The sequence below is a fragment of the Pipra filicauda genome, unplaced genomic scaffold, assembly GCF_003945595.2.
Source record: "Pipra filicauda isolate LSUMZ 115617 unplaced genomic scaffold, ASM394559v2 scaffold1_size10287979_pilon, whole genome shotgun sequence".
Taxonomy (NCBI): Eukaryota; Metazoa; Chordata; class Aves; order Passeriformes; family Pipridae; genus Pipra; species Pipra filicauda.
Window position 1 is genome coordinate 1906387 of NW_024104310.1, and position 22714 is coordinate 1929100.

Consider the following 22714-nt stretch of genomic DNA (forward strand, 5'->3'; position numbering starts at 1 on the left):
TGTTGAAATCACTTAAAAAAAAAAAGAGAGAGAAAATGACCTCTGATTCCTTTATGTTACACAAGGTTTTAGCTGTTGTTCTAACAGAATAAACAATTTGTAGGGGCTAGCACAGGTTTAAGTTGATTTGCTCCATTTACCCTACCAATTGGACAAAAGAATATAATGCTTTCTTGGAAATGTCTTTCAAATATTATATTATAGATTAATTTGCAGGCTGTAGAATGCTGTCATCCATAAAACTTTTTTCTCCATCTTGAAAATTAAGTTCTACAGTGAAATGTGTATAAGAGCTGGCATTATCTCGTTCAGTAGGTCACCAAAGATAAATTGGGATAAGTTATTTGTTTCAAATAAAAGCATTCATTTACAGTGGGAAAAACATCTCAGATTTATCAAAAATCATCATGACATTCTTCCTATTTTTCTTGCAGTGGTGAACACAGATTTAGTAAACCTTTATTAAATTAGTGACTTGGCTAAGTTTCAAATTGGACTTGAGATTTCAAACTTGTCTTGGAGAAGCTGATTGCAAACAAACACAGAGTATCTCTGTAAATTTAACAGAAGAAATTTTGCAAGAGAACCCTACAACTTAAATCATATTAATAGGTGGAAATTTAATAGATTATAACTGTTAGTGATTATAACACTTCCTTGGCTTTGTATTTTGTGTTTAGCTTTCAATTTGTATTAACATAATTTCTTCTTGTATGTTTTTATTCTATAAAACTGTGGTTTTGCTCATAATTTGACTCCGTAGTTATGATGCACATAGAGGTATCAAAACACAGATGAAAAATTGCAGTGAACAGGCATTGATCCACACTCAGATAGTTTTCTACATTACTGGATGGGATAAAGTGGTTTGCTGGGGAAGGTGCAACCCTTCCTTTCCTGACTTGGTGCCATTCTTTCTGTGGCTGACAGTGATGAGTTCTGTGTTCCATCAGAGCTGTTGACCCTTTGTAGTATCCAATTAATGGCTGCCTTTCCTTGGGCTGATGATCTAGGCATTGATCAGAGCTTCTGCTGATAGACATTTCTCGCTCTTTGGCGGGAAGAAATGATGAAATGCTGATCTGCTATGACACTTTGATGTTGCTGAAAGTTTTTTTTTTTTTAACAGTAGATTAAATTGTCATTTGCAGCTTGTGGCTGTGTTTGATGAGCAAGATCCACACCATGGAGGTGATGGCACCAGCGCCAGCTCGACAGGCACGCAGAGCCCAGAGATTTTCGGCAGTGAGCTTGGCTCCAACGCGACATCGGCCTTCCAGCCTTACCAAGCAACAAGTGAAATTGAGGTCACCCCTTCAGTCCTACGTGCGAGTAAGTAAATGTTCTCCATATCTCAATGTGTTTCATCTAAATTTGCGAAGATGCCAAGGGCTGTTACCCATTGATGCTGCTGGGAAAATGATTCATTATCTGTCCTTATCAAAAGCTGATCAGAATTGAGAAACTGCATAAATGCTTGTTGCAAGCAAGTAAACAAACCTTTTCTGTTTTAATAAATTATTTATAAACTGCTTTTAGGAGCCATAAGCTCCTTCTGTGCTGCCAGTTTAAAATTGTCCTTACACTGAAAATCACAGCAAAATTTCCAAATGCAATTTCTGCATGGTGTAATTTTCAGTTTGCCAGTTTCATTCCATTTAATGAAGAAAATGGTAAAAAGAAACTAAAGATAGGAGCACTTTCTACTGAATCTGTCAGTGTTGCTAGGTTATGCTTGTCACCTTTCCATAAAAACACCTGCTAAAACGTACATTTACTGTGTTGCAAAAGTACATTTCTTTAAAAAACAGAAACCATAGCCAGGAACAAGCCTTTGTTTTCTTTATTTCAATGTGGTGAACATTTGTTGCAAAACCATTTAGTAGGAATTGCTTATCACATATCTTGCTCAGACAGATTTTGGGAATATTTCAGCTTTATTAAGAAGAAAAATCATGGAATGAAATTTACTGTGCAATTTTCATTGTTAAAAGTACCACACAAACAAGACAATGTGGATAAAGCATTGTGCCCTCTTACTTCTAGTGTCTATCATTTTGCTCACTGAACTTCTGAAGTAATGACTCCAGAAAATTCTTAGCAGAAGTTAGTATCATCAGTCCTTTAATATTCTACAGATACAGTGTTTTAAAAAACTATTTGTAATACCCAAGAGATTGCTTTTGTGTAGGTGTTCTTTTAATGGATAAAAATCTGCATTTAAGCAATCAGGTAAAATGCAAATGGAAAAGTTACCAGTCTATTAAGTTTGAGGGGTTTTGTACCAGAATGTTTTCTGTAAAATTAAGGGAACAACATTTAACAATTACCTTAGATAGAGCTGAACACATATCTTTTCAAGCTATAACTATGCTTCATTGCAACACAGAATTAAATTAGGGAAAGGATTAATGGCAGAATAAAGAAGTATCCTGGAATTCAGGACGCTTCTATTTTGCTGTCACTAGAGTATGCCACTCTTAAATGCACATCTCATTTCCATGCATATGCCAAAAAGCTGTCCTCCTGGGTTCTCAACTTGGGGGGGTTAGAGCAGGCAAATGCATGCACATTTTCTCCTTTAGTGTGATTATCCAGTGTATTATACAATACATGAATGTTAGCGCATTAAAATCTTATAGCGCAGATAAAATTCAGTGAGATACCGGACAGCTCACTTATCTTTGTGTCATTTTGGAAAATACATGGAATACTTAGCTAGTTCACTGATTGCTAAAACGACTAAGAAGTGCTTTGAGACCATACAATACAAAGGTCTTAAGAAATACAGAAGACTTTTATAACTGTTGGTAAGAATTATAACTCTTTGACACTTTTTATAAAAGCATGCAAAAATAAAATACTTTAAACAATTTGTCATAAATATGTTATCAGAAATCAGAGATGTTCTCCTATCTAGCTAATTCTTCTTTTTTAAATGTTGACAATTAGATATATTTTGGTTCTAAATATTCCAAACCACAGGCTTAGAATCCTGGTCCAGTAATATTATCCCATATTAAACATACCTATTTCAAAAATTTCATTTAAATATACATTGAAAATGGAAATATTATCCTTATTGTATTTCCTTTATAACTTGTGAAGTGAAGCATAGCATACAAATGGTATTCTCAGTATTTCAAATAATTATCTTCTTACTGTGTAAGTTCTATTCAGCAAATAAAACCCATCCAGTTTTGCGGTAGATGCAGATCCTGATTATTACATGTTGACAAGGTCATATATCTATTAATTGGATTGGAGATGGGATACAAAATTGCTGTAATTATTGTAATTTTCTAGCTAATTGCAGGGTTGGCGGTGAATATTTTACTTCTAACAAATGAAAAACAGTATTCCGTCTGAAATTGGTTTATAGCATTTTAGACATTTTGTTTTACATCTTTGGTGCTTTTTGCTGGTGAGCTGGGCTCTGTTCCGCAGCAGTTCGCTCGCAGGAGCCGAGCTCTGTGCCTTCTGCTGCCACTCACCTGCACCCGCGGGGTCCGGAGCGGGCTCTGTTCTGAGGCAGCATCTCAGCGCTTTAGGCTGGGGCTAAGGGCCTGCTGAGATCTTCCTCTCTTTGTTCTGGTTGCCATGCTACCCCTTTTGTTTGTTTATAGATCACGCCATCCCTCCTCTCCCAGCAAGGGAAAGGTTAGCTAGATCAGGTCCAGCTGGAAAAGTAATATTCATCTGGAGTCCCTCTTTTCCCATGCACAAACACAGCCTGTACTTTGCACGTTGCGGGGGGGTTGTGTCAAATTGAATCTTCCCATACAAACATGGAAACAAAAATGAGGCTGGCCCATACCCCCTGTGTTGTTTTGCACTGTGAAAACACAATTCATCGACACAAGCAGTTGATTTATTTATGTTTCTTATCTAGCTCTTTCTTTTTTACTGCTTTTCTGTTACCAAAGTTAAACTTCCTCTTGTATTTCATCACTTGAGCTGCATTTTTTTTCTAAGCAGACAGTACACAAGGCATTTTTTGTGTTGTGCCTGCATGCTTTCTGGGAAGAGGTTGGAAGCTCACTGCAGAAGATTGTTAAAGCAGACTGATGTTTATTCCCTGCTGAAATATAAACTGGAGGCGCAGGTGAAAATTGCCAAACGTAATGAGCAATTTGGCAGATAAGACAGGATGTCAGGCAGTGACAGTTCAGCAGCGGGTGCACTGCCTATGAACCAAGTTGTTTGTTTCACAGTACTGCATTTAAATATTGTAAATAAAATCCCTTTCCAGCTACATGAGACATTGTGAAAAGGGTCATCTCTTTGTCTTGTTTTCCTTTTAAATTATTTAGCTTGTTCAAGAGCTAAGACCACCCTTGGTTATTTGTCTTGGTGTGATTGTATGTAACAAGTCTCTCTGAATATTTCAGCAGTTACAGTTAAAAAAACATTTTAATATATAACATTTTTTGGAAAACATATTAAGAGAGATAGAGAGGTTTAGAGAACTGTTTCTTTTTCCTTTGTTTTTCTTCCCCTGGCCCAAAGTAGAGAAGTGTAAGAGTGCTGGGAGATCCTTTTTTCATTAGCTGTTTAATGGAAGGGTATTGAGAAAATGAAGCCAGATTCTTCTCACATAGGCAATTTATTGCTGGAGGCAACAAATACAAGTTGCAACAAACACAATGCCAGTTAGAAATAAGGAAAACTGTTTTCACCTTGAGAGCAAAAACAAGCTGCTCAGAGAAGTTGTGGCATATCCATGTCCTTGGAGATGACAGAATTTGACTGAACATGGCCCTGGTCCTGTTTTGTGTGGAGTGATTGGACCAAATGACATCCAGAGATCTCATCTGAACTCTATAATTCTGTAATTCCAAATATAATTATTAAAATTAAACTATTTGCTTCTTGAAGCTATTATTTGTAAAAGAAAATGAAGGTCAAGGTGAAATATTTAACAGACAGGTGTACAAGCCTGTTGTGCATGTACAACTTCCCAGTGTGATTTAGTATTGTACTAGTTTGTGCCAGTGTGACAGATCGGCTGCCTTTTATGAGACCGCTGCTTTTATTTGCAGGATGTCTTCAGTACAAGCTTCAGTTCCTTAAAAATGAGATATGGGCTAATTGTAAGGTTCTCCTAAAGGCTGGAGGGTCAGCATCTTCCCAGGACAGAGCAGCACTATAAATTACTAAGAGCTAGGTGGAAATCTAGGTGTGCACTCCAGTGATATGCATGCACAGGTGAATCGTATCATGTATTTTAGTAGGACTCAGTTTCATATTCTGGTCAGAGAAGCAGACTATGAAAAAAAAAAGTCTAGATGAGAATATTATGAAGTCAGTGCACAGCTGGCTGTGAAGATGTACTAGAAGTACAGAGGAGCAAAGAAATTGCTACAGCTTCACATCATTGTTTACCCAGCAGCATGGCTGTTGCTCTGAGGTTCCCTGTGTGCAAGTTTGCTCTTACCCTGCAATCAGCATAAGTTTATTCCTCACAGGTAAGAGCATGCATGCAGACTTTGACTGGGAATTCATTGATATATTGAAGTTCATGACCTTGCTTGCCTTTGAATTTGTGTGTCTCTCTCTGCTTTCTGAGTAGTTTTTAGTCTTTCACTGACAAATTAGTAGAATGTATCAAGTGTAGTCCCTAAGGGCTCTCTTAGCTTAAGGGCTGTTCAGTATTTTAATAAATCTGAACTGGAATATAAAGAATTGTGTAAAAAAGTAAGATGGAGTTTCTGGCACTTTGGATATCAATATTTCAATTCAGCATTGACTTGATACATTTTATAAACTGTTTTGAAATCGGTGAGATGTGCACAGTCACTGCATCTAGAAAGAAAACAGTAATTTACAAGGCAATACCAATGAAAGCAAAGTACACAGTACTGCAACAAGGATCTTGACAATATATTGCATTATTATAGTGCATCTGGGCATTATGCTCTTCCATCAAAAGTCAAAGGCAAATGCTGTTGTGAGCTCACTGTTGTGAGCAGGAAGACTTAAGCTGGAGCGACCAGTTGTGGTGCCAGCCTTGGGGAAATTCTAAACAATTTGGAGAGAGCTAAAAGAGAGCAACAAGAGTAAGTTGCTTTGGAGACTGATGAAGCATTGGTAGGATTGGTTGATTTAGTTAAAGAAAGATAAAAATTGATGGGATCCAAGTCTTCATGTCTACCTAGAGAAGGACAGTTAGCATTACCTGAGAAAAAGCCATTTTTTGTAACCCTTAGGCCTAAAAAACATGTTTACACCTCACTTAGCAAGCCAGCATTTGTGGGAATGGTTCAGAGGTTCTGTGTGCTGCTGAGCACAGTCATGCACTGTGCTCTAAGGCAGGAGGGCAACCAGCTGGTGGTGGCAATCTGTTCTGTTCCTGGCTAAGCCAGCCAGTTGATTCTTAACCACAGGTGAGCTGCTTCTTGAGGCCGTTGTAAAAATGTGTGTGTCTAAGTGTCTCATAATTTGAGTCTTCAAAAAATTCAGTACTAAGCAAACCATTTAAAGGTGTGAGTGCATAAATAAGTGTGTGAATTTCAAGTACTTTAAAATTGCTCTTTTAAATATGGCACGTCACTGATTTGATACAAGTATTTATCTGGAGTCCCAAATGCATATTCTGAGAATTAATTTATTTTATTAATCATTTATTTAATTAATATTTATAAGGTTTCAGGGTTTGGAGCACTCCATGTTAGTATGTTGGCAAAGAACTGCAGGGGTGAGTTTGTATTTGTTCTGGTTTCAGAAATGATGATGCTTTCAGCACTCTTTACAACATATGGCCATTAGAAACTTTTTTGTTCTTGTTTATATCTCTTTGAGTCCTTATTCAGCTCTGAGTCAGCTTTGTATATGGAAATAAAGTAATTTTCAAATGTCAAAGAACTAAGGAAACAAGAGATTAGAAAAGGGAGAAAGAGAAAGATGAGTTCATCAAAACCCAGATGTTTGGGGCTTTATCAGATCAAGTTATCTCTAGGATTAAATAGCTGATTACAAAATATGGAGAAAGTAATCCACATTTATAATGAGAGTTTAGGGCTTTACAGGTAATGCTTGCTCCAGCCAGTGGGAGGTTTTCCACTAGCTCCATAGAGCTTTGGGTCAAGTCAACTTTCCATGAGGTGTCCATCGTTCAGTGAAGTTCGGGGAATGAAATCCAAAAGGTTTCCTAACTGTCATTCCCACTTTTACTTCTTTGCCAGATTCTTTTATGTTTCCTTTATTCTGTTGGATAATACAAAATGAACCTCAAACTGAGGCTTGCACCAAGCTGTTGGCATCAGAATAAGGAAGGTTTCTTATGCATTGGAGCTGGAGGAGAAGATTTAGCAAAGTCTGTTTCCTCACCTTCTTGTGCTCCCGTGGTCTGGGAATTCTTATCGCATTTATCCCTATAGCTCTATCAAGGATGTGATTGTTTAAAAGCCAGAGTTATTGAATCAAAAAATCAGTACCAGGTGCTGCTTTCTTCCATGAGGCTAAATCTGATCTTTCTACAGCACAGTTCTGACTTGAATGATCTCCAGTTGGTGTTTTCTCCAAGCGCAGTGCTCTGCTGTTAATTTGGGATTGTTGAGCAGTTTAAAAACCATGTGTTTCTGATGAGACCATGACACATTTGTAAAAACAAATGGATTTTAAACTGCTCGGGTTTTTAAATTAACCTTTAATATCTTCAATCTTCTCAGTATATCATCAAGCAAAATACTGTCGCTTCTATTAAGATTAAAAAAAATCCCTGAACCCAGTAAAGTAAAGAATTTTAGAACTTACTGGGTTCTCTAGAGGAAACCTGAGTAATCAAGATGTTATTCTGTATGGTGAAGACTTCTATCTACAAGTACTGATAATGGGGAGTAATAAAAATACAGTATTGTATCTGATAACTGGTTGCATTTTGTACCGCACCTACAGAATATAGCACAAGAGAGATAATAAGGAAGGGTTATGAAGATGTGAAGTATTGAATTTGAATAGTTTAAGTAGTCGGGTTTGGATATTGGTCTAAATTTGACATATTAAATAGATTTAATGATCACTTGAACAACAAGCTATTATGGAAATCACAGCTGTATTCTGAGAATATTTCAATACAATATTCCAATACAATATTTCAGTAATGTGGTGTTGGTGGTGTTGCAGGGTTTTATTTTCCCCTTCTTTAAATGAAAGGTAACTTTTTCCCTAAGGGAACTGTGTTTTTTTATTTACAAAAATGTTATGCCAATTTATCCAATCAAACATTACAGTGTAGCTGCTCAGGTCTGTTGTATTGTGGTATCATGGGTTTAATAGCATTGTGATAAAACTAGTTGTTTCTTTAAAGAGTTTTGTCTTCAGTTATTACACCTTCAATAGGTGTAATAACTCTTTCAATAGATAATTTCTTGATTGCTTCTCTGATTCCTGTAATTTCATTGTAAGCAAACAAGAAGGAACACAGTGAAGGCAAAGGAAAATTAATCTGAAATAAGTAGGGAATGCTTTTTTGCAGTACAGACTACCACCCTGTGAAATTTTCTAATTTATGAAGGAATGTGTACATATTACGCTTTTTTCCCCAACAGTTTCTAAAAACCTTATACAGTATTTATAGGTACTCATTCTGAAATGTGATAGAACACCATGCTTCAAAGCATCCTTAGTATCCAGAACCACCAGTCTGCAACAGTAACTGGTATCCCAGTGGTGTTTTGCTTTGCTTTGAGGCAACAACAATGGTGGGGGGCGGTTGTCAACTGACATAAATTACTTACAATTTACCAACAGGAGAGGATGCAGAGTTTGCCAAATGTACTTAATTATTTACTCTGTCCTAAGCAGGCTGGTCTTATGGGAAAGTTGTTTTAGGGCTAGTGAAGAGTTTTGTGGTACTGGGGGCTCTGTGCTGTGCTGTCTGCAAAGTTATCCTGTGTTCAGTGCATCAGCCAGTACATGGCTCCCCCTGCAACAAGCACATGGATATTTTTGACCACAAGCCTAAGACTTGCACTTAAAGTATATCCTTTATTAGGCTAAATATGTACTTCAGTGTGAGTATTGTTGCTTGCTTTTGTTCATAATTTACAAGGGATCTTCTTGCTCCCTTCCTTATTACATTTGAAGCACATGAACTCACATACTCTTTGTTTTCAGATGGGGATGTATTTTGGAGATAGTCCATCTTTTTGGGTGATTACTGGGAAAAAGTTGCTTTAAATTCCATGTCTTTTGACATGTTCTTTTGAGGAGGATGAAGCAGGGACAGATGGCTGCTAGTTGAATAGGCTTGTTTTTTTGTTTTTTATTTACTCTCTCATACACTTAAAAGGACTGAAACATGATCCTGAAATAAAGGAGTGGGTGAGAAATAACTTTCCATTAATTTACTGCCTTATTTCATACTTTAAAAAGAGACAAAATTTGTTCTTTCTCCCACCCATCTCTTGTTTTAAATCTTAAATGAATTATGTATGTAAGACAAGTGCCAGCTTCAGAGCTGCTGTGGGTTCATGTTCGGGACAGATTAAACATTTCAGATGAGAATCAAACATATGTATTTGGAAGAACTTTCCTGTTTTTGACCCCTGGCACTGGATGCCATAGAAATGACAAACTTGGCTTCAGCCCATGAACCTGGTCTGAACTGAGATGAGGCACGAGCCCACCACCTACTTTCCTGCTGGCACAGCTCAGCTTGGCTCAGTGTAGCTCAGTGTCCCTAACTATCTGAAGGCAGGGCCCCTCATCTGCCCTTTTCTGATGCTGTAGGGACAGACAGGGTCTCCCTTTGTGACACAGGTGCCACCTCGCTGGTGGGGGCTTTTACTACACAGGCTGATGCCAGAGTTTGGCTGTTTGGGCTTGGAGTGAATATGAACTTGGGCTATGTTCCAGGGCTGCACTTCTTGCCTCTGTTATGGATTTAGGTAATTAATTCTGTCAATAGTTTTGAATTTACAGAAAGTGGAAGTGATTGTATGTGTGGGCAGGGAGTTGGGGACCATGTGAGTTTACAAAGGAAAGCAAAAAGTGATGCTTAGGTTAAGATAAAAGGTTTGTACTACTGCTTTCATGCATACAGTAAAGGCTTGTACAAAGACAGCAAGAGCAAGCTTGTGTTAGCTTCCAAAAATTGTGCATATGAGTCAGGGACTAGGCTTCTCAAGCAAACTTTGATCAACCATTAAAACCTTATCCCGAGGGGTTGGATTTGATTCAGCTCTCTGTACAACACTGCTCATATTCACAAATGAAAGTAAAATAGGGACTCTTTTGGCAATCACTGGGCCACAGCTGATTCAAAGCAGACACGATGGGTGAGGTTAATACCAACAGACTTCAGGTTCTGCATCTGAGCTAAATGCTCAAGGCAGCCCAGTTTCTTATTCCTGTACAAGAATGAACACCTTCAGGGTGAGTTCATCTGACCTGCTTTACAGCTTATTTCAGGGTGAAATGGAACATGGCCTAGACTAGCTGTGCTGGCTAATCTCTATTGATGGGAGAGAAATGGAGTTGACCAGTTCCAAAATACGTCTGTGGATCCCATTCTGCCTGTGATTTAACTCACATCATAAAAGTCAATTCTTAATGAAAGATTTTTTTAGAAATTTTTATTATGAAGTAGGATGTTGCCTTAAAAATGGTTATTTGCAGATTTGGAAGAGAAAATCTTCCAAAGGCTAAGTGGTATTTTACAAAGCAAACAACTTCGCAATTTGACTCACAGAGCGATTTTACATGGCCCCAGGAAGTTCCTGCGCAGCCATAATTATGTTTGGGAAAGTATATTTGGGTTGTGGACAGTATGTCATGACTGCAGATAGTCCTGTGTTGGTGTTTCTTCAGAGTAAAATTAGGTTTGAGACACTTCCATGGCATTTTATAGTTAAACCAGCGGTGTCATCTGCCTTCAGTATGACACTGGTATCTAGTCTCTGTATATACACACTGGTATCTAGTCTCTGTACTGCTCCCAAACTGGTAAACCTCTGCAAAGGAGTGGCTGTGCCTTTTCTTGCCACACATTCTCCAACCTCAAAGCATAACAGGTGCCATGTGGCAGTGAAAAGCCAGCCTAAATGTGGAGGAACAAGCACGATGTGGAGTTAATGAGTACTGAAGGACCCGAGTTGTCTTCGTGGCTCTATGCAGTTGAGTGTCTCTGTACCCCATTCCCTCACACACTGTGCAGTGTCTTGATGTTATTACAGCCATCCTTACAGTCTTTTCTGCTGTTCAGGGTATCCCAGCTCCCTGTGGGCTTGGGAGAGGAAAGTTCTTTGTATACATGGTCCAGCCTCTGGGGAAAGGAGCATCCCTCAAATATAGGCTATTAAGGTAAATGTTTTTGCAGATTTATAGACAGAATAATGGTGACCAACAACTGCTGAGACTTTTTCAAATGAAGTAACATTTGAAGGAATGCTAGCAGTTCATTTCTACTAGACTATGAAAGAATAAAACTACGTTCACTAGTTTCTGACAAGTTAGAGAATGGACACATGTAGCTTTTTAACCAGTGCTATATAATATACAAATTAGACTTTCAGTGTTTTTGGTGAGTCCTGACTTGATCTCTCCTCTTTTGGGCTTTTTGGAGGTTTTCTGCATATGAAAGTTTTCTCCACCAAATATAAAAATGACATTAGCTTCTTCTATTCCAACACATTTTAAGCTCTGATGTTTAAGACCTTTATTAGATGACAGAGAGATTTTAGGTCAAGCACTGCCTGACTTTTACAATCATTTCCATCTGCAGGGTCTTACATAGTAAAGTCTTTTCACGTTTTATTTAAAATTTTAGTTTGGCTCTTGACTTATGGAAAAATAAATAAAAATGAAGGGCTTACTACGAGTGCTGCAGTGAAAAAATATGGAACTGCTTTGTCAAATGAAATGCGTGACATTTATCCATGAGAAATATCCATTAAGTGAGTGAATAAAGTTACTGCTCTAGGTTGACATAGCAAGCAATATTTCTGTGAGTATTGTACATGTAGATGATTTACCTCTACCTCTAAGTTCATCTTTAAAGTAATAAAACACAAACGGGCAAAGTCTTCACATAATCCTGCTTTCCCATAGCTCTTTGTTGTGTTGCTTAAAACATAACATTACACTGTAGTATGTATTTTCACTTCATCCACCCATAAAGGGTAGGGGAAAATTTGTTTGCAGTTAGTGCTGGTACACTGAGATACTATTTGTAGTTTGTGCTTCAACAGTGACCAGGGGTGCAGGACATGTGGCTGAAGGCTTGGAAAGATGGTCACTGCCAGGGTGCTGGCTCCAGGAGCCTAAGGAGGAGAAACCATGTTTAAGCAGTAATGGAGGGAAGGAGGACAAAATTGAACTGTTTGAAAACCTATCGTCCAAAAAGTGAAGGGTGAAAAATCTTCAGTGAAACTGCAGCTGCGAATACTCACAGGTATTTGTTTATTGCAGCTTGGTCTGCCTATTTCTTGTGTTAGCCAAAGAGTTCACGCTAAACTGCATGTGTTGTGTCTTGGCAGCTCCTCTGTGCAGTAGTATGTTGTGGTGGCAGCAAACCCAGAGAGCCCATGGAATATGGGAGTACCAGAACAGCGCCTGCTTGAGCCGTGTCCTCGGTGGCGCTGGGAGCGAGCAGCTGCCCTCCCAGGGGCTGCAGGCTGTGGGTTTGCTGAGGGGAGTAGGTCACCCGTGCTTGGAGTGTGCCCCAGACCCCAGGCAGGGGAATGGTGCTCAGGGCAATGGGAGCTTTGCTGGGCTCAGACCCTGCAGTCTTCCTGCTCCAGCAAATGCCCATGCGCGGTACTGTGAGCTCCTGGAGGAGTGCAGTGCTTGTGTCTGTAATTTCCCTGTTGTATCAGAATTGTTACAGTCTCAGTGGCTGTGAGTTCAGGATAGTATTGTAATACTGCTATTTATGTGCTGTTTACCTGGTGTGACTTCTGGTGTACAAGCAAGCTTCTAGGAGTCTTCATTCTGTATTTTACCAGAATGATTTTGTGGATGTGAATTCTTTGCATGGGATTCCTATTATGGGATGAATTGAATATTAAATTAATCCTCAAACCCTCAAGGCAGTACATCAACTTCACTCATACAGAGCAATTTGTGCTGTGCTATATGTGCTGTGTACTGGCTTCAGTTTCTGAATTCTCCCAGGGCTAGGATTTTGCTCCATTCGTTTCCATTTTTCTTTTTCAAAGTCGAAATGTTTTACTAAGAGTGAAAAATAGTTTTAATGAACTATTTTAATTTGTTCTTGTGTTATGGGCTTGTATTTCACCCTCCCTTCGTTGAGGTTTTGCCAGATGTTTTAAATATTTTCTGAGTACATATGCTTTCAAGGTTTTTCTGCAAATCCAGTTGTGTTTAACAGGCACTGAGTCCTTGTGAATCAATGTTGTATTTTCCTCTACTTTATGCCACTCAGATCTGGCAGATGTCTTGAGTTCTAGGACAGGAGATTTTCAGTGTTTTCTGATAAAAGCAGATAAAGTTGGTACATAGTTAGAATTTCCTCAGAAAGGATCAGAGTTTCAGATGTCCGTGAGAGGAAGGCATTTCACTGACCACATGTTTTTACAGCATTTAGTAGATTTAGTAAACAATTAAATCCAATAATTCATCTTATGCCTGTATCAAAAGGGATGGCTTTTGTATTGAAAGCTGTACTCGTGGGGCTTTTTTTCACATTTCCTTTCCTTTTTATTTTTAAGTGTTTGTATATGTAATATATGTAAAATGTAAAGAAATTCAGTGTTTCCTTGATCTTACCTTGGAAAAAGATCTTAAAGTCATAGTTTTAGCGAGATGGATGGTAATTTTCACTCAGAGATACATGTGCTTAATTCAGTTTTATTTTCCTCTTGACCAGCCAAATGAAATACAATTGTTTCATTTCAGTCATAATTATTTTATTACTTGCACTGCAATATAAATAGTTTGCTCTGTGTTTCCTTCCTTGATTTTTTCCCCACAATTTTTTCTGTCATTTGCTTTTAAGACATCTAAAGGGTCATTTTTGAACAATGAAAAGTGAGGAAATGTCAAAAGTAGGGCTGCTGATGGAGGCTTTTTGTGTGCTCTGTGCTTTCTGTCTGTAGTTATCAAGCTGCAGAACATGAGATGCTCAGCACATGTGATGAGGATGAGGCTTTAACTCGAGAGAAGGTTAGCTGGTGACTTGATGCTCCTTCCTTCTGTTTCCATTTGCTGACTTCCAGATTGAGAACCCGGTGCATCTGGGTTAACTTGATGCCTCATGGAAATTTTAGAAAGGAGACAACCACTTCGTTTCAGCCTGTGATCAGAAACAGAAGGAGAATGGAAAAGAGAAGGCATGAAAAATTAAAGAACAAAGAAGCATGGATCAGAAAAGCGGCTGGGGGTTGGGGTGGAGGGGCGGAGGAAAGAGCTAGTGGCAGGGAATGCTTACCTCCCTGGGGACAAATAAAAATACATAACTGTTTCCTTGATGTTACTTTGCTGTATAAACAATTACCCCAGGACCCATGTAAATGATGTAGGACTATGGGAGAGAAAGTGAGTAGGTTTCTGCTGCCCTCCCTCTCACCCTTTCTTTCTCTTTGCAAAATTCTTGGTAGAACCTGAGACCTGGTCCATGCCAGAAACTGAAGAAAAAACAAAAATAAAGTTGAAGACATGAAAAAGAAGGATAATCCCATATGATTACACTTTTGTTATTTCTCAAGTGTTAATCACAAATGAAAAATGGTAGTGTGTAATCTTAGATTTGTATAAGTGCATGATGACATTTTGAATTACCTTTCCTGAAACACAAACTGTGGATGTCTCAGACACAGAAGACATTCACTGAATTGCAGAGCTTTAAAAATGACAGTCCTGGGGCTTTGATGGATTCTCTGTCTCCTGAAGTCTTGAAATTAAAGTCAATATTTTTCTGTATTTCCAACAGAAGTTAAAAGACTAAATGCAGACATTATTGCATGGTGTACCTGGGCTTATATAGGTGTTTGACAGGATGATCACAGGGTGTCTTCAGGATTTGAGTTATGAGTCTTGTTTGGAGTCTCGCAGTAGTGCTGCAGTGTGTGTAGTGAATGATTCTCCGCGTACTTGGACCTGTGCTTTTCTCATTTAAGATTCTTCTGTATTTTTTCTTAATGTTTTCTCTTTTTCGCTGCAGTTTTTCCAGCTGCACCCTCTCTTCTTGTTTACAGTGTCAATTCCAGCTGGTTCTGTAGTCTTCCCATCCTGTCTGCGACAGCCCCTTTCTCTGGCTATATCGCTGTAACACCCTTTGCTCCTGCGAACCCTCCAGCAGCAACTGGGTTTCTCATTCATCCATACCCCGTTTTGTTTGTAGGTGGAGTGTGATTATTGGGTTTTTTGTTGTTTTTGTTTTGTGTGTGTTTTGGTTTCTTTTAGGATAAAAATGAGAAAATTCACTTTAAAGGTTTTTTGCATTTGTTTTTTGATTCAGCTCCTCCTTAATGCAGACCAAGTGCAGACTTATGAGGATGGACAGAATCTGGTTCAGTCACCATGGCTTGGGCTGGTTGTGTTCTCCTGTGGGGACTGGCTGGCAACTCAGCTGCTACCCAGGAAAGTGAGGCTGATAAAAATTCTGCATTAACTTTTTATACTTTCTGGGCCCTTTAACAGAAACTGATCTGTTTGGGCTCAGCTAAAAAAAATAGAAATTTTGAGCCCTTTTCTTCCCAGAATATTTACTCTCTTTACTGTACTTTGTGACCGACTGCTGGTGTAGCTGTATCACAAAAAATTCCCAAGACTGTATTTTACAACAATGGCTTCAAGTGTGCTCTGACTTAATTAGAAGAAAAAACTGGCTTATGTCGCTGGCTGTATTAGAGGCTTCTTGCTGTTGTGGTGTGACTGCTTATTGTTGAACATTCAATGCAGAAGACAGTTTACCTTACAGTTTGTTTTTTTTTTTAAGGAAAAATAGGTTAAATATGTAAGTCACCACATAAATGCTAAGTATGATTATAAAATGCGAAAATGATGATACAGAATTCTGTGAGGAGAGGCATGCAAGACTGCCTGTGGGCCTAGGTTTTTATTCCTTTGCTTTTACAGCAAAGAGACTAGAAATGCTTATGCAATATTAATTCATGATATACAGCAAATTGGCATTTGGAAGCATTCAATTTTCCTCATAATTGTTCTCCATTCACTTGGCCGATTATCATTAATTTCAGGGAATTAAAGATGCTCCTTTTAGAAGTTTCTAGTGAACTCTTTAGAAATGTCAAACAATAACAAACCTGCCACTTAGGCAGCAATTTTCCCTCTCGCTGTCCTCACGCTGATGTTAGATCGCTCTTTGGAAAGGCAAACTGCCGTGTAGTAAATCAGCAGGAAAATTTTTTCAGCCTCATGCTGCTGAGTGAATTTTGATCCAAGAATTTTTGTGTTTGTTTTGTTCATGCAAAGACTTTTATCCTCCAGCCTGGGACCAGGGAGGTTGTTTTTTTTCTTGCAAATCTGCAAAAGTGTATTTTGTTAAAGAACTTAATATTATATTTTTATGGATTAAGCTTATACTTCTTCAGTCATCTCTAGGTGAGAACCACAAGAATGTGATTAAAAGCACGTGATGTCCAGGTCTTTCCTTTTCCTCTGCTGTAATGTGAAAAGGGAAACAAAATTGTTAAAACCCCTCAGGAAGGGGGTTGTGAAGTGCCATTTACTGAAAAGGTGGCTCTCTGTCTTCTCTGGCTGTGTCACAGGACTTCCTAAGCACAAAGTGTGCACAGGGACAAGAGCTGCAAACCATCTGTGATTAGAAAGGGTTGTTGGGAGGGACTGTTTGATAGGGGTGTCTGTGACAGCGGGATTCAGTGACCCAGTGGGGTGTGTTATGTACCTGCATGTAGGTTATGGATGTGCTGAATGTCATTGTGTCTGTCTCATGATCTCTGTCTCTCCCTTTCTCCTGGAGCTAGCAGGCTGAGGGGCCAACATTCCAACATTGTCCCTGTGCCAGCCAGGAATAAAGAGTGTGGACATATGAATGACTGTGGGCTTAGGTAGTTTTCGTTCTCATTCCTCTCAGTGTAGCTGCTTTCCAGCACGGCTGAGATGCTGCTGCTGAAGAGGAGCAGCAAATATCTCAGAGATGTTTAACTGTTTTTCTCTTCAGCTATGTGGAAACAGCTAAAAACTGTTACACTTGATAGGTGGTTTTAGTCCAGTACTCGTAATTGAAATAACCAAATTGCTTCTTAGGAACATGAGAACAACCTTGCTTTGCACAAATGGTTTTGGTCATGTCAGAAAAAGCAAATATACCTGTTTGGCTTATTTTAATCTGCCCTACATTAGAATTGCCATAGTAATCACACAAAAGGTAGGATAATGGTTGTATTCCAAGAGCTAATAAAAACTGGGGGAGGTGAGTGAGGGGTGCTTGATGCTGGGCATGGAACAAGGAGCAGCCCAACCTGCTCCCCTGTCCAGCAGCAACATGTTTTGTAGTACCTGCATCCAAGAGTTGTTCCTCCATGACTGTCCTTTCCTCTTGCTGGCATTTGCATGATAAAGAAGAGCCCATCTATTGGAAATGTACTGTTGTGGAGAGGAGGGAACACCCTCCGTTGTTAAGAGTCAGACTTGATTTCCCACATATGCGAAATCTTGGCTTCCTTTTTAAAATTTTTGAGGAGGTTTGCATTTTGTATGTGTTGCTTGACTAGTGGGTAAGTTTTTTTTCCTCCTAAGTTTGAACTTGAGTCTATGAGTGTTAAATATCCTTTGGAAGTCTTTTCAAATGCTTGAAAAACACATAAATCAAAATATCATCTGAGACAAATAAAATGAACTATGTCATGAATTAATAACTTTTAAAATAGTTCTACAAATTCCAGAGAAGAACACAAAGTAATGAACTTGTTCTCAGAAAGCTATTTAGTTTCAGAAACATTTAAGAAGTATTTTTAGTGTTTATGTGAATGATGCAGAAGATAATGTTTCAGTTTCTGTACAGACAAAATCCCAACTAAAACTAATGTGTTTCTGTACAAATATAAATTTAATTTTGTTCTGGAGTGACTTTAAAAAACATCTGCATGAGGGCTTTCTGTGTTAGATATCCTTTGTATTTGTAGTGATGAGTAAGTATATTGGATGTTATTTAATGCAGTAGATTTTTGATATCTCATATGAAATATTAAATACACTAGCTCTCATATAGTTACTAAAATATCCTGCCTTCAGCGTATTTTCTAAACATAGGTAGCTAAACAATAATAACCAATTTTTCTGCTTTCTTATTTTACTTGAAATTCAAAATAGCCACTTTTATGAAACAGTAAATTATTTAGTCAGAACTCCATATTTAATGTAAAAATGGTGTAGTTTGGCAAAATATAAGAGAACAATTGCTTAGAGATAATTTTTAGATTTTTAACTAAGTACTTCAAAAAGCAGAGGTGGTTCCTGCTGGAAGCACATTGACTGTGAGGTGCACACTGCAGAGAAGTCGATGATCTGTGAGAGCCTATGGATGTTCTACTCGCAGTCGTTTGCTCTGTGCTTATTCTGTGAATGGCCAGGTGCTGTGTACAAACCTCAGAAGGAAGCATGGATTGAAAAATTAATATGCTGGGGACGTCTTACTACTTGTAGGCGTTCTAAATTGTAATAGAATATAAAATGATGATAGCAAGATTTGTTCCCTAAAATCCATTTCTCTCGAGTGGGCTAAAGAAATAGCTCCATCAGTACAGGAGATGGCTTTCTTTTAGTTGTTATTTCTTTTGAGAAGTGGAAAATATCTGAATTGCATTTCACAGAGCCTTTGTAGGGAACTAACTAGCTAAAAAATATTATTACAGTGAATATTAGTTTTGGTTATAGCAGGAGCATCTTAAGGATACACAGCTACAAGGGAAGCCCATGAATGCTGAGGACTAGACACCATAATGCTCTTACAGCTGTCCTTTACGTCCTGACTGTGGCTTCCCAGTACAGCTTGGGCACTTATCCAGAAAGGCAGCTCCTCCTTTGCATCTCCATGTTGGTAGTTGAATGGAGAGTGACCCTTCCATGTTCCTTCTTTACTCCTGGATATATTTTTTCATGGACTGAGGTTGTTAGCCAGGCCCAGCAGGGGCTGTGTCTGGATATGTGGCATTCAGGGATGCCACGGTCCGGGGGAGAGGGCAGTGGGACCACGACACTGCACAAAGGGTCCGAGTCGAGGTTGAAGGTGCAATGGTGGTTTATTGAGCGTGTGCGAGGGTTTATATAAGGTCTGGTGTAGAAAGGGCCAGAAAATGGGGTGGAGCATGAGACAGACAACCAGGGGAACGAATAGGAGTATGGACTCGGGAGAAGAGGGAGGAACTGGAGAGGAACTGGGAAAGGAAAGGACCAATGGTAGCTCTCTTCACACTGCAGCTTTTTCAGCCAATCAAAGGGAGAAGCGGGGAAAGCAGGGAACAGACAACTCGAGGCATCCCTGGACATGCCCGGGCATCACAACTGTGGGGGTAACATACAATGCACATATTTGAAACTACATAAGAACTGTAAAATCCACATAATAAAGTCTTTTTTCAATTGTTTTATATCTTTTTCCACGTCTGGAACTGTTCCCACTCTGATTCCTGCTCCTCCATACAGAGAAGTGAGTACTCTGTCCATCAGCCCATGTGCAAGGCAATGCTGATCATGGCCTCATGCGGATTAGTGCAACTGTAGTTCCTTTGTTTTCTGTGTTTCCCTTATGTCCGTCCTCAGTAGAGATTTTGTTAACTTGTTATCTTTCTTCAGGGAGGCCTTGGAGGACAGCAAGGTGTTTGTAGAAGTAGCACAAGGCACTTGACTGGGTTCTGGTGCAGAAGGAGGAATTCAGTTACCAGATCAGTTGTAACAGCATTTTTCTTCTGCTTAGTGGAAAATGCAGAGGGTGTGACAGGTTTTGTCGAGTACTCTTGTCCACCTGACTACTTGCAGCGCATTTCCAGGATAACCTCTCCTGGGCTATTGATTTGTTTGAATCTGTTGAGATTCCTCATGTTCAAGCTACAGTCTCCAATTATTCATGCTAATGGAAGAGGACCAAGTAATATATGCTGGCAGTCCCCTCTTTTTCTCATTTCAGTGTATCAATACATTTTGGGCTGCAGAACAATAAATACCTTATTAATCTTCTGTGAAGAATGAAGCAGAATGAGAATTCCTTAATAGCATAAAATGAATAATAATAATAATAATAATTAAAAATATTAATAGATTTTGTAAAATAAAATTTGTCCACCTCATGTTCCCTCTCTGCATGCAGATACTTGAAATTACTGTAGCACATTCTAGGATGAGACAAGGAGGGAGCCTTGTGATGTGGAGACAGCTTGGAAGACTTAGCTGCTGGGAACCTGACAAATTCTGGCATGAAGTATATACCATAGTATTTCAGTAAATATCTTCTGTTAGTTCTGGCTAAAGCTGTTTCTCCGCTAAGAAAGATGATCTTCATCTCTGGGCTAGAACCAATCACAAATTCTAATGAAATTTGGCAACTGCAAGCATGAAAAGTCATTGATCCAAAAACTGTCTTTTGAGTAGTGAGATTTCCTTTTGAACCTCAGCTGAAGCTCTTTCTATTTGCTTATTCTTAGTTTTGAACTTTTAGGAATAATTTTTTACTCTCTTCAGCCTTGGTACTGTGAAATAAAAAAATGGAGTGAGAGGCATGTAATTAAGCATGCAGTGTAACTGCATGTTTCCAGAGAGGAAAGAGAGGAGGGGAAAAAAAAAAAGGGTGTGTGTGGGGTGCAGAATAGAAATAAAAAAGAAAAAAAAAGAAAGAATGATGTTGCCAAAGTTTTTCCAAGGTATATAAAATTTTCTTTTCCTGAAGAAAACAGTTTAGGCTCCCTGTTGTTGTAGTGGACTTTATAAAGATAGATAGGAATGCTCAACTTTGCACATGCTTCAGGCAGCAGCTGTTCTACTAGTGCTCACTAGGCATGGTTTTAAAAAATAAAGGGATATCTATTTCTAGAAAAGAAGAAGAATTAAGGATGTCTGCTGGTCTGTCACCCCTTGGAGAATGGCAGGTGTTCTGTTTCATTGTCCCATTATGGGCATTATCTGAACAATTTAAACAACAACTTCCAGTATAGTCTAAATCGTCTTACTATTTGGCTACTGGGAACACCAGAGTTTTCTGCAGAAAGTGATCTTTAACCTTAGGAGTTAATGAGAAATTTTCAGCATGTTGTACAGAAGCTGGAGCTTCTTATTCCACACTCATGTAATTGGAAGGAGCTTGTTTGGACATCATTAGGTTTGTGTAGTCCCCAAACTTTGCAGCTTCCCAGACCATTCTCCAACCTACCCCCAGTGAAAGGTCAGGCACAGCAGAGAGCTGCACTATCTGCCCTCCCATGTCCTGGGCATGGCAGCTCTGCTGCCGTGCATCCCCTGTGGATGAGGAGGGTTGGTGGCATTTCATCTCATCATTTAAACACGCAAATGCTTGGTTTATCTTTGGGAATTCAGCTTGATACTTGCAGCTGAATGACAGAAAATAATATTCTTGAGATCTGTATGCTCTATGCTTTGCCTTTGAGCTGTGTTAGTCCCTGCGTGCAGAAGAGCCTTCTGCTAAATATTGTCTATCTGAGCATATGGGGTGGCATGACATGGCCTTTTGGTAGTTTTGCTTGAGATTTCTCTCTTCTTGGTCATCAGGAGCAGTTCAGTGGAACTTGAACTCACAGAGATTTGATAACACTAAATGAGAGCATGTTTCATGAATGTACCAATATGCTTCTAATAATCCTAGTAAATGTTTCTGTCATGGAAACAAGAGCAAGTGCCATTAAAATTGCAGAAGCTGTTAGTAATTTTTAATAGTTGTTCAGGACTATGTTCTCTCTATCTTATTATAGATGTTAGTTGTAATTTTTTTTACTGTGTTGGAGACTTGCTAGCGTGCACAGAGACTACTCCGTTCCATGTGTTCTATTTTCTTTTATGTTTCGTGCATGTAACTATGAGAATGTATGCACATATAATTTCTGACCAAAAAACCCCCAACCATTTAAATGATTGTGATCAAGTTTCCTTGGTTGTCATAACTACTCCATCATCATCATGGCTACGCTTCACGAACGAAGATTTAGGAAGGCTCTATCCATGTTTTTTACAGGCACGCTGGTGGCTTATGAGGCCAATAGGAGGTAGACATATCCGATTGCAAAAGGCACAGCAGAAAGACTCCTTAGGTGGTGTATTCAACAGGATACAATTCTTTCTGCGTTGTCTTTTCTCCTCGAGAGTGATCCTGCGTGCGTTCTCAAAGGAAACGGCAGCGTTGTAGATGGTGTGTCTCCAGGCCTCCCGATTTGAGGCCAGAGTAGACCAGTTAAGATGATCAATATGGCCAAGGCTGAGATGTTGTTTCAGGGAGTCCTTGTATCTTTTCTTCGGGGCTCCTCTCTTGCGGCATCCGGAGGCAAGTTCACCGTAAAGCAGGATCTTAGGGAGGCGGTGGTCCTTCATCCTGGACACGTGCCCTGCCCAGCGCAGCTGAGTTCTCAGCAACATGGCCTCAATACTTGTGACTACTCCTTGTTCTACAACAGATGTATTGGTCACATAACCTGACCAGTGGATGTTTAGGATAGTACGGAGGCAGCGTTGATGGAAGCGTTCTAGGAGACACAGGTGGTGGCGGTAGATGACCCATGATTCGGAACCATATAAGAGAGTTGACAACACTATGACTTTAACTACTATA

The 22714-nt window shown here is 39.1% G+C and overlaps 1 protein-coding gene across 20 annotated transcripts in view; it reads left to right on the top strand.

Annotated features, from left to right (window-relative positions):
• PARD3 (par-3 family cell polarity regulator) overlaps positions 1 to 22714 on the top strand; it is a 452171-nt gene that overhangs the window by 150257 nt on the left and 279200 nt on the right. For all 20 annotated transcript variants that reach the window (XM_039380698.1, XM_039380695.1, XM_039380704.1 and 17 more), the window contains exon 3: positions 1152 to 1332. In XM_039380698.1, the coding sequence (XP_039236632.1) occupies positions 1152 to 1332 (181 nt within the window). The remainder of the gene's footprint in view (positions 1 to 1151; positions 1333 to 22714) is intronic.